Below are 13,959 nucleotides of genomic sequence, written 5' to 3'. Positions count from 1 at the left end.
GCCATTTGTCAGCTGGAGAGGAGCAGCCTTTCCCAGCAGCCGGGGGTGGATGTGGGGATTCTCTCGGTGTTCCCAGAGCAGGGATCAAGGCTGCCATCTCCCTGCCCGGCTGGATGGGGCTCAGCCTGGGAGTGCAGGCAGGCTGAGAGGGAAAAAGGAGGTCTGTGGTTTCTGGGAAGCTGGATGTTGCTGTTTTCCTGGCTGCAATCTGCCCTGGAAGTCAGGAGCTGGGGGAGCTGATTGGGGAGGGGTGAGAACCACCCAAGGAAGCCTTCCTCAGAGCCCCTCACCTTCATCACTGCTCTCCCTGATCCCAGTGCCTGGCTGCCCAGGCACATTTGGGAAATGCTGCTGACCTGACCCCACAGCCCTGCTGGCTCCCAGAGCAATGCTGTCAGCTTGGACAAACCCCTCTTCCCTAGCCTGGGGGCTGCAGTCTGGTGCAGACACATCTACCCCAGCTTTGGGGGAGCTTTGGGAGCTGTGTGGAGAGCATGGAGCACCCATCTCCATGGTCCTTGGTGTCCCTGGCTCCCAGGAGCTGTGTGGGTGGAATTCCCATGGTTTGCCCTTGCTGTGTGGTGTGGAGGTTCTTCTCCATGGTGTGTTCTCTGTCATTGGGATGACACCAGAGCCTGCTGAAGTCACCCTATTTCATGCCCCACTCATCCCTTTATCCCTGCCCAGCATTGCCTTTGGGGAATCTCCATCCATTGGGGCTGGACGATGATGCTGGCGGTGTCTGAGGGGTTAACCCAGGGCTGTGCTCAGCTCTGGCAGGGAAACGCTGCCTGTGCACGAAGGGAACATTTTTGTGAGGGGTCCTTCCCCTTCCCAGGCCCTGGCAGTTATCTGTGGGCTGCCAGAACTCCTGGAACGCCGAGCCCCGCTGGACATTGACCCGTCCGTGCCGAGCTCAATTAGCCGAGGCTATCTGATTGGACTTGGCGCAGCCTAATTAGCTTTGGACTCGAACCAGAAACTTAAACCCAAAGGCAGCTTGCAGGCAGCCCATCCCTTGCCTGCCTGGGGGAGGGAAAAGCTTTCCCAGGCCTCCTCTCTGGCCTGGGAAGGGCAAACTGCCCACCAAGCCCATCCCTCTGGCCACACAGCTGGTGTTGAGGGGCTTCAGCCTCCCCTCCTGCCCAGGATGTGGTACTGAACCCCAGCAGGGCACAGAAAACCAAAAGCAGCTTCTTTCTCTTGGATAAAAGTGCGTGGAATCTAGTTTGCAGAGGGAATTTGTTTTTCTGGAAGGGGACCTGGCTGTGCCTGGCCTGCCTTGTCATGCACCTCGCTGTGTAGGCACCTGGATCTCAGGCTCCTTCTTTCTCCTGGACCTCCAGCTGAGGTGCACAAAGTGGGTGGTTTGTCCCTGAGGGAGCTGGCTCGTTCCAGAGCATTCTCCACTTGTCAGTGGAGATGTGGAGGAGGAGCTGAGGTGGGAAGGGATGGCTGTTTTGGGACCCCGGGATCCTTTGCCCATCTGCGTTTCCAGCTCTGTGAGCATTGAAGCACAAACACGCTGCTGGGAAGGCAACTTCAGGGATCTGCTGATCATCTTCCCACCAGGCACGGTTCTGAGAGGTGGGCATTTCTCCAAGGAGACTTGGACAACAGCATTCCCATGGGCTGCCCTTGCCCAGTTCCCAGAAGTGAAGCCCTCTGGAGCATTGGCTCATCCCACTTGGATGCTCATGAGATGTCTCCTGACCAGATGAGACCTCAGTGCCCATGCCAGCCTTGCTGGGTCTCAACTGGGAGGTGGGAAATCCATGCAGCCTTCCCATCCTCCTGTCTCCCCTGAGGAGAACCACCACAACCATTTTTATGGAAAACTAATTTTCTGGAAAACCAGTGAGCAGCGTTGGTTTTGCTGGTCAGTGGCGACGCAGCTTTGGTGTCTTGGGCTGCCAGCTGCACACCAAGCCAGGCCCCGTTGGATCAATTAAAGCCCATTATGCCAAGTGAATGACTGTAATTATCTCAAATCTGGATTAATGTGCACGCACAGCACCGTAATATAATCCGTCTGCCCGGTGCTTTGTGGGCTGCTGTTCCTGGGAGCCAGAAGGAGCCAGAGATCTACAATTCATGGCTGTGTCTTCCTCCTCCTCCTCCTCTCACCTCAGACCCCAAGCAGGGAGCTTGGCCCATCCTGTAGGATCCCTAAAAGCCATGTGGGCTGCTGGTTGCTCTCCATGCTGACCACAGAGTGGAGTAGAAGGCAATGGGGAGGTGCTGTCCCTCCTGCCAGTCCCCAAAATCAGCAGAACAAGGGTGGGTGCAGCACATCCTGCACCTCCAGGACTCTTTAACAAGCAGGGAACATGTTTTAACCCATGGATCTCAAAGCCAGTGGCTGAGAGAGTTGCTGGGATGCTCTGCTCTTGGTCTTTAGGATTTTGCTCATCCCAGATCTGCTGAAAGGAGAATATAGGAAGCTGGGAACTCCTGTTTCCCAGAGCACTCAGCATCCTTTTGGCTGCTTCTTTCCCTGCCTGCTTTGCAGAGGGACATTTTGGGGCTCGAGGGAGCAGGATCCCCAGGAGTGGACAGCTTGGCTCCAGGTCTGAGCCCCATCTCCTGTCCACATCTCTCCTCCCTGGGGCCCAGTGTGGCCCCACGTGTTGGGGACAGCGGGTGGCACAAGCTGGGGCAGTGGGGCAGCACTTGATCTGGGTTCTCTGGTGGGCCTGGCACGTGTCACCTGTGTGGCTCCTTACTGGGATGGCCTGGGGGATCTCCAGAGTGAGTGGAAGCTTCTCCTATTTCTGCTGGAATGAGCCTAAAGCTCCCGAGTTCCCCTCTGGCTCCTGCTTGGATTTTCATAGCTCAGAGCCCAGCACCCCCTCAAGGGCAATCAGATCACTTCCAATTTACCCGTAAGCCCATAAAACTGCAATTGAATGTAATTAAAAGGCCATAACGAGCTCCAGCAACCTGCGGGACCACTGTGCTTTTGCTCTCACCGTGCTCTTTTTGGGGACTGGGATGGAGCCAGCAAGGCTGCGAAGGTCAGGGAGGATGAGGAGCTCCAGCAGAGCTCCCTGGGCAGGGTGGGCAGGTGTTGGGAAGCACCTGGGTGCCACCATCACCCTGTCCCCATGCTGGGGGTGCCCATCAGGAAAGGACCCCCGGGAGCACAGCTCTGTTTTTGCGGAGCAGAGGGAGCATCTCCCCCTCTGCTGGTGTCTTTTCCTGCTGGTTTGGCTTCATGGAGGTTCTTTGGAAGCTGGGAAGGGGTCAGCAGGTCCAGCAGTCCCCTCTGCTCCAGGCTGCGTTTGGGGTTGGTTGGTGGCAGGGGACAGTTCAGCAATTGTGATCGAACCCTTTGGATCCCCCAAACCTCCCTTTTAGGGTACATGAGCACACCCAAGAGCATGGAGAGATACAACCTCAAGCAGGATATCCCGGGGAATCCCAGTTCTGCCAGATTTGGGGCACAGAGCTGGGGACATCAACCCCCTGTCCTACACCCCAAAAGCACGGGGAGGGGACAGCCCTGCTCCGAGCTGCTCCGTCTGCTGCCACGTCGAGCCCTTTATCAGCCACCCCCGGTCCCCCTGGCAGCCCAGCAGCCCTGGCAGCAGCACTACACTGCCCCTATTATGGGCTGGCCCTGCAGCGGGTTCCCAGCCAGTAAATTAGGGGCACTCGCTGCGCCGCTGACAGCAGAACAGAGAGCATTGTGAGAGCAGGGCCAGCGCCGGCCCTTGAGGGATGAAATAGGAGCCTGTAATTTCTCAGCGCTGTTGTGACATCTTTGCACAAGCGTGTGATTGAGTCACATTTGCTTTATCAGCAGAATCCTTGTTTGCCTGGGTGCACCCTCCCCCTCCACCCACCGCTGCCAGGGTGGGGGAGAGCTGCCCGCTCCCCTCCCCCTGGGCTTCCCTGCTCTCCTCACGCTTCCCATATGGCTTCTCCTCACCCTTCCTGCTTTGCCCTTCTCTGCCTTCCTCCCCAGCTCCTGCTGGAGGGACTTGGAGGCTGTCCTGTCTGCTTGGGACATGGGTGGGGGTCCTCTGTGGGGTGGGGAGGTGGTTTGGGATGGAGAGGTTGTTTGGGGTGGGAAGATGGTTTGGGATTTGGAGATGGTTTGGGATGAGGAGATGGCTTGGGATGGGGAGATGGTTTGGGATTTGGAGATGGTTTGGGATGGGGAGATAGTTTGGGATGGGGAGGTGATATGGGATGGGGAGATGGTTTGGGGTGAGGAGATGGTTTGGGGGATGGGGAGGTGGTTTGGGATGAGGAGATGGTTTGGGATGAGGAGATGGTTTGGGATGAGGAGATGATTTGGGATGAGGAGATGGTTTGGGATGGTGTCCATGCAGGGCAGGAAGCTGGGAGGGCAGGAGGAAGAGGCTCTCGCAAGCATTTCCTCCAGGGACAGCAGCTTCTGGAAAATTCCTCTTTTCAGTCCTTCCCCCTCGGAGGTGGAGGTAGCCCCTGCAGCTCTGCCACTGCTGCAGGAGCAGGATGTGATTTTAGCGGGCTCCTGAGAGGGTGGGATGGGGTTTTAAGGCCAAAAATACCAAATAATCCTCTGTGCACACCTGGCCAGCCCTGGTGTGGATCTGTGTCCCTCCTCCTCCATGGCAGCTCAAAGCATCCCAGTTTTGGTGTGGATCCTGTGGTGATGGGATCTCCAGACCCCTGGGCATGCAGTGTCCAGCTGATGTTGGGTGAGGTAGGGGTGAATGTCTCCCAAAAGCCCCCCTGTGGTGCTTTGAGCCAGATTGCCAAAAAGTGGGATTTTCTCTGGAAAAATCCAGAGGAGAAAATCAACCAGGCTGGAGAGGGAGAGGGTGTTGGAGCTGCAGGGACAGAGCTGACCCTGCTCTGCTCCGTGGGATAAAGGTGCTGCCAACTCCCCAGAGTGCTGCTGCACTGTTTTGGGATGGATCCCACTTTGGGGAGCCCCCATGGCTCAGCACTTTGCACTTCCCCTTCACCCTGTGGGACGAGAGGAGAGGTTTGCTGAGTGGTGCAGTGGGAATTCTGCCTGGGGAGGGAGGGCTTGGCGTGCTGAGCTCCAAGGAAAAGCTGCTGGAGGTGCCAGAGCTCATCAACCCTTCAGGTGAAATGATGCCTGCGAGGAGCCAGGCTGGCAGCACACACAGGGATGCTGTGGGATTCCTCCAGCCAAGGAAAACCCCTGATGCTGCACTGAAGCCCCAAAAAGCAGATGCCCCAAAAAGAGATGCTGAGGGATCCTCAGGAGGGTTTCAGGCAGGAGAGCAGAGCCAGAGGTGAGAAGCTCTGTGGCTTTGAGGTTTTAATTTTGGTCAAAGTGAAACCTGCTGGGAGGAGGAGCCCACCCTGTGCAGATTGCAGCTGAAACGGAGTTTCTCACTGTCCTCGAGCAGCTTGAAGCATCTCCTGGGGGAAGGTGCCAAATGTGGCTGCAGAAACTCTCCCGAAACCTCAGAGCAGGTTCCTGAAGAGAAGCTGCACCTGGTGGGTTTGAAATGTCTGAAAAATGGCAGATTTCTGTGTGCTGTCCCATGTGCAGGGCTTGGGGAGTCTCAGAGGGATGTTCTCAGGTTTATCTTTGTATTCAAGCCCAGAAAGGTAAAGAGAAAAAGCAAATTCAGTTACTTTTTGGTGAAATCAGAGCTACTCAGCACACCTGACCACGCTGCATTCCCATGTCTCTACATCCCTTTGCCTGTAGCTGTGCAAAAGATGCTCAGAAGAGAATTCTGGCTAAAATAACAGCTGCATCTTCTGACACCTTGAGGTGCCCAATGACAAGGGATTCCCTGATGGTGTGTTTGTAACCCAGATGGTTGCAGAGAAACAGTTGCCTGGAGTGTTATAAATGCAGCTTGATGTGCTCGGATTCGGCACAGGAAGTTATTTCTTGGATGTGTGGATGAATTTCTGGGATAACAACCACACTGCACACCCAGCTCACCTCCCAGGCACTGCTGGTCTGTGGCAACAGCCACCTCTGGAAGGGGACAAGGCACCTCTTGCTCCATCCTCCCTTCAGTCCTCAGCTGTGCTGCTGGAAATTGAGAGCAAACTTACTCAAGATTGTAGGCCAGGGGCTGTTTAAACCCATCCCTGAGTTTGTGATCAGGACAAAAGTGAGGACCTGACCTCTTGTGGTCACAGCATTACCATGGCAATTTGGAAACCACGGACAAACCCTGCTGTCCTGCCTGGATCCTGTTGTTCTCCTGCTGTTTGCCACTTATCCCTGCTGTGGGGAAGGTGAGAGGAAGGCAGAGGGAAACCTCCATAGTTTGGGGTTCCTTGTCTGCAAAGCACGTGAGATTCCTGAGCTGCTTTTGAGGAGTGAAAGCAAAAGGACAGGGATTTTCACTCATTGAGGTGTAGAGTCACCAAAAAAGGAGCATGGAGTGCTGTTTCGACCTGATCCACCTGCATTTGGGGGTGAGGATTTGGGATTTGGCCACCACCAAAGTGATGCTTGGGAGCAGAGGAGGAGGAGGATGTTTGCAGAAGCTTGCTGGTCCTGCTCACCCCTCCCAGCCCTGCAAAGCCCTAACACCAAGGGCTGACTTAAGGAAGGGAGTGGCAACCCAAATTTAGAATTTCCTGCTGTTTAATACCCAGAATTGATTTGCTTTCTGATTAAGGAGGAAGAGGTGCTGAGGGAAAAAAAAAAAAAAAAGCGGAAGCAAGGGGTTTGTGAGTGACTTTCCAAATCTCAGCTGGCGTCAGGGACAGGCACTTTTGGGGTTGTCCTGCAGTGACAGCTCCTCAAACCCCTCTGATCCCACCTGGATGGGCTGTGAGCTGGATCCTGGATCTTCAGCTCTCCTCAGCTGCACACAAACACAGCTCAGGGAGTCTGTTTGTGCCTTGAAATATTTTTTTTTTTTAACTTCCCCTCTCAGAATCTGACTGCCGAGCCACCAAGCTGCTGAGTAACTCCCAGGATATGCCAGAAAAGGTTTTCCAACAGAGCTAGGTCACTGTAGTTTTACTGGCAAAGCCTCTTAAGCATAAATGAAGATTATTCTGGTGAAAGCTTATGCTGGTACAGTTTATTCCAGTACAAATGAGCTATCCTGGGGAAAAAAAAGCACCTCTGCTCTGGGACATTTTGTGGTCTAGAAACGTGAAAATCACAGCCCTTGGTGATAGTGCTGGGTCAGCAAAGGCTGCTTCAGCTGCTGCAGACGTGCCCTGGCCAGGCAGCAGCACGAGTGACAGCCTGGGCACTGGGTGACAAAATGCCACAGGGAGGGCTGGTGGCATTCTGGGTGTTCCTGGAAGGGCTGAGCTGCCCATCTGGGATGCATCCAGCCTTGGGGGTTGGCTGGTCCAGGCTGGAGGTTTGTGCTGTTGGCCCCAGGAATGCCAGAGAGGTTGGAAAATAGCAGTGGAGCTGCCCAGGGACATCAGGTACAAATGGTTTACAAAGGTGGTTTTCCCCCTTATTGCAAATTATTGATAATATTCTTGTTCTAATTGTTATTATGATGATGATAAGACTAAAATGGTTCAGTCTGAGGGATGGCTGATTCAGCAGTCGAGATGCTGCCTGGATTTTGGAATTGCCAGGATTTGTTCCCAGCTTTGGCTCTGATCTCCTGTGTGACTTTGGTGAAGGTGACATCAGTCTGTTCCCCACTTGTGCCATCACTGTCTGGTTTTGGGGCTGCTGCTGCTAAAGTGGGAATCCATCCCAAAGAAATCTTGGAGAAGCAGGTATCTGCCCAGGGAAAGCTCAGGGATGAGCACCAGGAAAAACAAACCTCAGCCTCCACCTCTGGAGGCCACATCATCCTCCAGGGGATGATTCCTGAGCCATGGAGCAGAGCTGGGAGCATCCCAGGGCTCCTTGCAAGATCATGTGGCCCTGCCTGCCCTAAATGTCATATTCCTTGGGAAAAACTCCCGTCCAGGCTCTGTGGCTGGCGGGCTCGCAGTTTGGAGGGAGAAAAAGAGCTTTGCTGCAAATTCTTCAGCTGCTGACGAGCTCTGGTTTCTGATCTCCCAACTGCCATGGGGCATCTTTGGGGATATACAGAGGTCGTTGTGCTTAAACAAAGGACACACTGAGAAAATAGCTGCAGTTGATGGGTGTGACAGAGGGGAAATGCTTTCAGGACTTTTCTTTCCCGATTTTTTTTTTAATTTTTTTTTTAATTTAGAAGCAGGCACAGAGTTTATTTTGGTCAAGAGATAGTCACACACAGCAGCTTTAAATGGCAAAACTCCTCGAGGAGAAGGAACAGTCTCACACTGAAAATGCCTTTGGGGAAATGCCTCCTCTGTGTGCTGCAGTCCGAGTGGCGCTCATCACTTTGGGAATTTATTTGTTTCTGTTAAGGATATTTCCTCAATCTAGGCTTTTTTCCTTTTCCTTGTCAAGGGAAAGGCTGTGCTTGTCAAATGCCTGATCTGCTGCATGCTTGGAAGGTGTTCATCCATCACCTCGTGGCTGTTTTTGGGGTCCCCCTGCTGCAGAATGAGCTCCTGGGCTCTCCAGAGCCCATCCCACCCGTGCTCCTCTTCCCAGCCCTTTAAAGCCACCAAAACCAGAGAGCTGGGAAGTGCTAAACCCCAGGAGCAGCCCTCAAATCCTCAAGGAATTTCCTGGGGTTCCTGTTGTGCCTCCCTCGCGTCACTCAGCCGCGGGTGACGTGGTGACCGTGCTCGTTTTGTGTCAACATCCTGTGAGAGCCTGGCCACGCTGGGGACATGGGGACACGGGGATGCTCCTCTGTGCCATGGCCCAGGGGTGCCTGTGGGGTGCTGGGGTCAGGCGTGGGATGCTGGGGATGCTGGGGACAGTGGGGAGGTACTGGATGCAGCAATGGGATTCTGGGTGCAGAAATGGGGTTCTGGGTGCAGCAGTGGGGTGCTGGAGAAAGTAATGAGACTCTGGATGCAGCAGTGGGGTTCTGGTTGCAGTAATGGGACTCTGGATGCAGTGGTGGGATTCTGGAAGCAGCAGTGGGATTCTGGTGAGAGCAGTGGGATTCTGGTGTCAGCAGTGGGTCTCTGGATGCAGTAATGGGATTCTGGTGTCAGCAGTGGGTCTCTGGATGCAGTAATGGGATTCTGGTGGCAGCAGTGGGACTCTGGATGCAGTAATGGGATTCTGGAAGCAGCAGTGGGATGCTGGTTCCACATCATTGTGAGAGCAGCGTCTCTGCCTTGCTGAAGCTTCTCCTGCTCCTGCTGGGGTTTCCCCACCAGGATTGGGGATCTCCAGGGAAAATCGCTGGGGTTGGGCTGCTGTGGGTTGAGTGTTTCCCACTGTGTGACATCCATGTGCTAACTGTTCCCAAATCCTGGGGACACAGCTGATCCTGATGGGTGCAGGCAGCTGAAGACAGCGTTTTCCAGACTTTTTCACTTTGGGGTTTGCAGCCAAAGGCTCCCAGAGCCACTATGAGCACCCAGTGCTGGTGCTTCCCCCTCTCTGAGTCCCTGGGGTGAGCTGGGGGGTCCCGGTGGGATTTGGGGGAGCAGTGGCCATGCCAGGGTGGCCCTGCCCTTGCTGCCCCCCTGCCTTCCTCCCGCCCCTCCCCGGGGGCCAGAGCCAGCCCCTTCCTCGCTGGGGATTGTTTTGCAAGCAGCGTGACAGGATGAGGAGGAAATGTGCCAGGAATGGCTCCATGTCTCCTCTTGGGAGAATTGGAGTCTATTTATAAGCCCCCCTTCCCGCCCCCCTCCTATGGCTCCCCCGGGACAGGCAGCCACAGCCTGTCCTGCTGCCTGCAGAGCTGCTCCCACTCCCCTCTCAGCCAGCAGGAGTGTTCCAGAACCACCCAGTCGTTTAGCTTGGAAAAAAACCTCCAAAATCCTCAAATCTCACCTCTGAGCAGGCAGCATGCCCTGTGGATGGACAGAGAGAGGGAATCACACACACGTGTGATGCACAGATGCTCTGGAGCCACCTCTGCATCTCTCTGTGTTCCCCATGCATAGCCTGGCCTGGTGATAAATCCAAATTATCCCGTGGCATGGAGGGAATCAGCTGGGGCAGCGATGCTGAGCCCCTGGCAGAGCTCACAGCTGGGGGACAGCAAGCTGGAGGAGGGCACTGCTGCCTGCCTTGAGGTGGAAATGCTCTCAGCATGTCTTAATGCCTGTGTAGACACTCCTCGAGAAGGTGGTTTGGAGAAATGCAGTCACATGAATTGTGAAATGGGAATTTTGGAGAAATGGAGAAATGGGAATTTTGGGGTCGCCGTGCTGCTGTGTCCCACCCTGCCCCGCACAGACAACTCAACCCCATTCCTCCCCTCCTTCTCTTGCAGATTTCTCCAACCAGGTGAACTCCACATCCCTGAACTCCCCCACGAGCCGGGGGCCCATGGCCACCCCTTCCCTGCACCCGTCCATCGGGCCGGGCATCGGCTCCTCGCTGGGCTCGCCGGGCCAGCTGCACTCGCCCATCAGCACCCTGAGCTCGCCCATCAACGGCATGGGCCCCCCGTTCTCCGTCATCAGCTCCCCCATGGGCCCACACTCGATGTCCGTCCCCTCCACGCCCAGCCTGGGCTTCGGCACCAGCAGCCCGCAGGTAAGGGGGTGCTGGGGGGCATTGATGGTGGTTTGGGCAGGGAAAACACCTCTGGGGGTTCTTCATCCAGGCAGAAGCCAAGGGGAGGTGAAAAGAAAGAAGGAAATGAAGGTGGAGGTGTCCTGTTCTGTTGTGGGGCTGCCCTGGGTGGGCTGTGATGGACCAGCACTCCCATGGGGGTGGAGGGGGGACAGTGACCATCCCTGGGTCACCTGGGGGATGCTGTAGTTCTGGCAGGAGCCAGAGCCATCCTAGGGCTGTCTGGGATTTTTTTCCAGTGGTTCTGTCCCCTCCTTGGGACATGGCACAACCCCTCCAGGGCCAGCTCGTGGTCCCCATGGAATCATGGAATTGTTATGGTTGGCAAAGCCCCCTGAGATCACCCAAGCCCACCACAAAGCCATGTCCCCCACATCTACACACCTTTCACACTTCCCCTGGTGATTCCACCACCTCCCTGCACAGCCTGTTCCAATGCCTGGTGACCCTTGCAGTGACCAAATTACCCCTCAACAGCCAATCTCAACCTCCCTAGCCCAACCTGAGGCTGTTCCCCCTTGTCCTGTCACCTGTACACACCCAGGGGTCCCCTGCCTGCTGCCCCTTTCTCCTCACAGGGCAAGGACTGGCCTTCAGTGGCTGAAGATTATGTAAAAACCCCTCCAAGCAGAGCAAGATAAGCTCTTTTTAAAAATAGCCAGATCGGGGTGCTGGCCAGCCCCTGCCACCTGTTGCTGGCTGCTTGCATGGGATATGTTTAGTAAAAGGGCAGATTAAGGAATTGGCCACCACCTGCCACTCTCTGGGGCTTTATTTATTCCAGGCCCTCTCTGGGAGTCAAGCACCTGCCAGCACCTTTATTTTTAAATATTGGCCTGGTTTATTCCTAGAGATAACAGGTCCTTTTACTACGTGCTGACTCCCATCTCTGGGGACCTGCAGGCAGCTTCTCCAGGATCCTGCATCCCTGGGTGGAATATTTGCCTTTTGGATGAGCTTGTCCCATGCAGGACTCAGTCTGTGACCCCTCAGATGTTCAGGGATGTTCACTGCAGGGTGGCCACATCCCCTCCCGTCCCATGGCCAAGGGAAGGGGAACTGAAACCACGCCTGGGAACGGGCAGCCGGAGCAAAATTAGCAGCCAGAGCAAAATTAGCAGCCCCAGCGCCAAAACGGTGGGGAAGGAGTGGGAAGGGGGATGTGAGGCAACCCTGGGGAGAGCCACGAGCCGGGGAGACGGCGGGGAAGGGGTGGTTGTGAGGTGCAGGTTGGGGCCGGCGAGTGGGGGAAGCGAAACGAAACAGAGCTGCGGGGCAGGAGGGGAAGTGAGACTGGGGTGGGGTGGTCCTGGGAGCGAGCTGGCTCCAGCCCTGGTGGCTCCAGCCCTGGTGGCTCCAGCCCTTGGTGGCTCTGACTCTGGTGGCTCCAGCCCTGGTGGCTCCAGCCCTGGTGGCTCCAGCCCTTGGTGGCTCTGACTCTGGTGGCTCCAGCCCTGGTGGCTCCAGCCCTTGGTGGCTCTGACTCTGGTGGCTCCAGCCCTTGGTGGCTCCAGGCCTTGGTGGCTCCAGCCTCTGTAACACTCGTCCTTTGCTCAGGGACTTGTCTTAAGTGCTTTTCCTCGAGGTGACACTTGGGAGGGCTTCAGCCTAATGGCTCCTGCCATCTGTTCCCTGTCTGGCCACATTAGGTCCCTGTCCCTGTCCCTGCAGCCGGCAGAGGTGCCTACCTGGGCCGGCAGAGAGCGGGGGGAGGATGAGGACGAGGAGGAGGAGGATGAAGATGATGATGAGAAGGAGGAGGAGAGGGCAGTGATGCTCCGAGGGGAGCACAGCCCCCCTGGCCCGGCCGGCAGAGCACCGGGGTAATGAGGCGTGTGGCCCCCGTCGCCGGGCAGGGCTGGCACTGATGGAAGGTGGTTTGCATCAGATGGCAGATGCCACTTGCCATCAGGCCACGCCTCGTCGCCTCTGGAGAGGCAGCAGAGCAGAAGGGCAGGCGGTGTGTGAGGTGTGCTGGCTCCCCAGGGTGGGTCTGCTCCTGTCCCAGCTCTGCCGGGGGTGGGAAGGAGCTGTCAGCCTCCCCAAAAAATGGGAGGTTCTCCCCATCCCATCTGGTTCTGCAGAGGTGAGGATCCAGCAGCCCTTGGGGACAGTGCTGGAGGATGCTCCAAGTGCTCCCTCCAGCTCTGGGAGCTTCCTGAGATCTTGATTTTGGCAAACACAGCCCCAAAATCAGGGCATCCATGGGAAGGGGATGCTGGTGCTGAGCTGGACCAGGGATGAGGAGTGTGAGGCAGGGGAGCTCACAGTGATCCCAGCCAGACTGGGCGGGCTAGACCCAGCAGCTCCGGGATTAACACATCACTCAAACCCTCTTACCTAAAAATTCCTGAAAAACGGGGAAAAAGCTCAGGATTTTCAGCCAGAGCTGCGAGGGAAGGCCTTTCCATGCAGGTTGCAGGGCCCCAGGCATCGCTGGCAGCAGCTCGGGGCGCCCGGGGGCGAGTGGGGAGAGATCAGACGTGGGATTAGGCTTTGCCAGAGCCGCCGTCTGCCTTTGCACAATGCTCTTTGTCAGGGTGCCTGGGGGAGCGGGGAAGGGCTGGGATGTGTTTTTGGATGGGAGGAGGAATAAAGCTCTGCTTGCCAGGAGAGACAGGATGCAGTCCTGGGTGCAGAGAGCTGGGGAGGGAAGGGAAGGAGCCCAGAGGTGCTGGCAGCACTGGGAGAGCAGAGCCCTGGTTGCTCGTGCTTGCTGAGCTGGAGCTGTGCTGGCCCAGAGCAGAAGTGCTGTGCCAGACCAGGGCTGCTGTCACCCCCTGTCCCCTCCCTGCCTGCACGTGCTCTGGCTGGGAGGGGAAGGGCCAGGCAGGCGCCGGGGTGGTGTGGGAAACCCAGAGTGCTCATGGTGCCTCTGCTGAGCTTTGGGGAGCTCAGTGCTGGGAGAGGAACCAGTGACTTTCCCCTCCCCAGCCCGGGGCTGACTGAGCTCTGACTCAGCTCCAGGCTGAGGAGGTCAGTGGGACCTCCACCCTCCTGGGTTGGTCTTGCTCTGCCCATCATCCCCTGATCTCAGGGGGCTGCTCGGGTGGGCTCTGTGGGCTGCTGGGGCTGGGGGAAGTGGTGGCCAAAGGCTTTATCTTCAGCAGGCAGCCACGGCCTCTGGCCTCAGCCCCACAGCCAGGGTTGCAGTGTGACACGAGCTGTGGCCACCAGCTGCACCTGGGAACTGGCTGCACTTCCCAGAAAGCGCTCTGGGAGGAATTCCTGGGGCAGCTCACCCTGACAGGCAGCCCCTGCTCCTGGGGGAGCACAGAGATCATGTGCCTGGGGACTCAGAAAGAGATTCTCCTGCCTGGGGAGCTTCTCGTCCCTCTCCTCTCTGCTCTGTCAAACAGCACAAAAGCCCAGCAGTGCTTCCCTGGGTGGCTCCA

General features: G+C 56.5%; 1 protein-coding gene across 1 annotated transcript in view; it reads left to right on the top strand.

Moving 5' to 3' along the window:
- Positions 1-13,959, top strand: part of RXRA (retinoid X receptor alpha) — a 91,852-nt gene that overhangs the window by 52,779 nt on the left and 25,114 nt on the right. Inside the window, exon 2 of the mRNA XM_085076865.1 lies at positions 10,260-10,525. Within this exon, the coding sequence (XP_084932991.1) occupies positions 10,260-10,525 (266 nt within the window). The remainder of the gene's footprint in view (positions 1-10,259; positions 10,526-13,959) is intronic.

This window comes from Lichenostomus cassidix, chromosome 17 (assembly GCF_008360975.1).
Source record: "Lichenostomus cassidix isolate B80296 chromosome 17, HeHo_3.0, whole genome shotgun sequence".
NCBI classification, from domain to species: domain Eukaryota; kingdom Metazoa; phylum Chordata; class Aves; order Passeriformes; family Meliphagidae; genus Lichenostomus; species Lichenostomus cassidix.
Note: the sequence above shows the minus strand (reverse complement) of the source record. Positions and strands in the feature narration are given on the sequence as shown.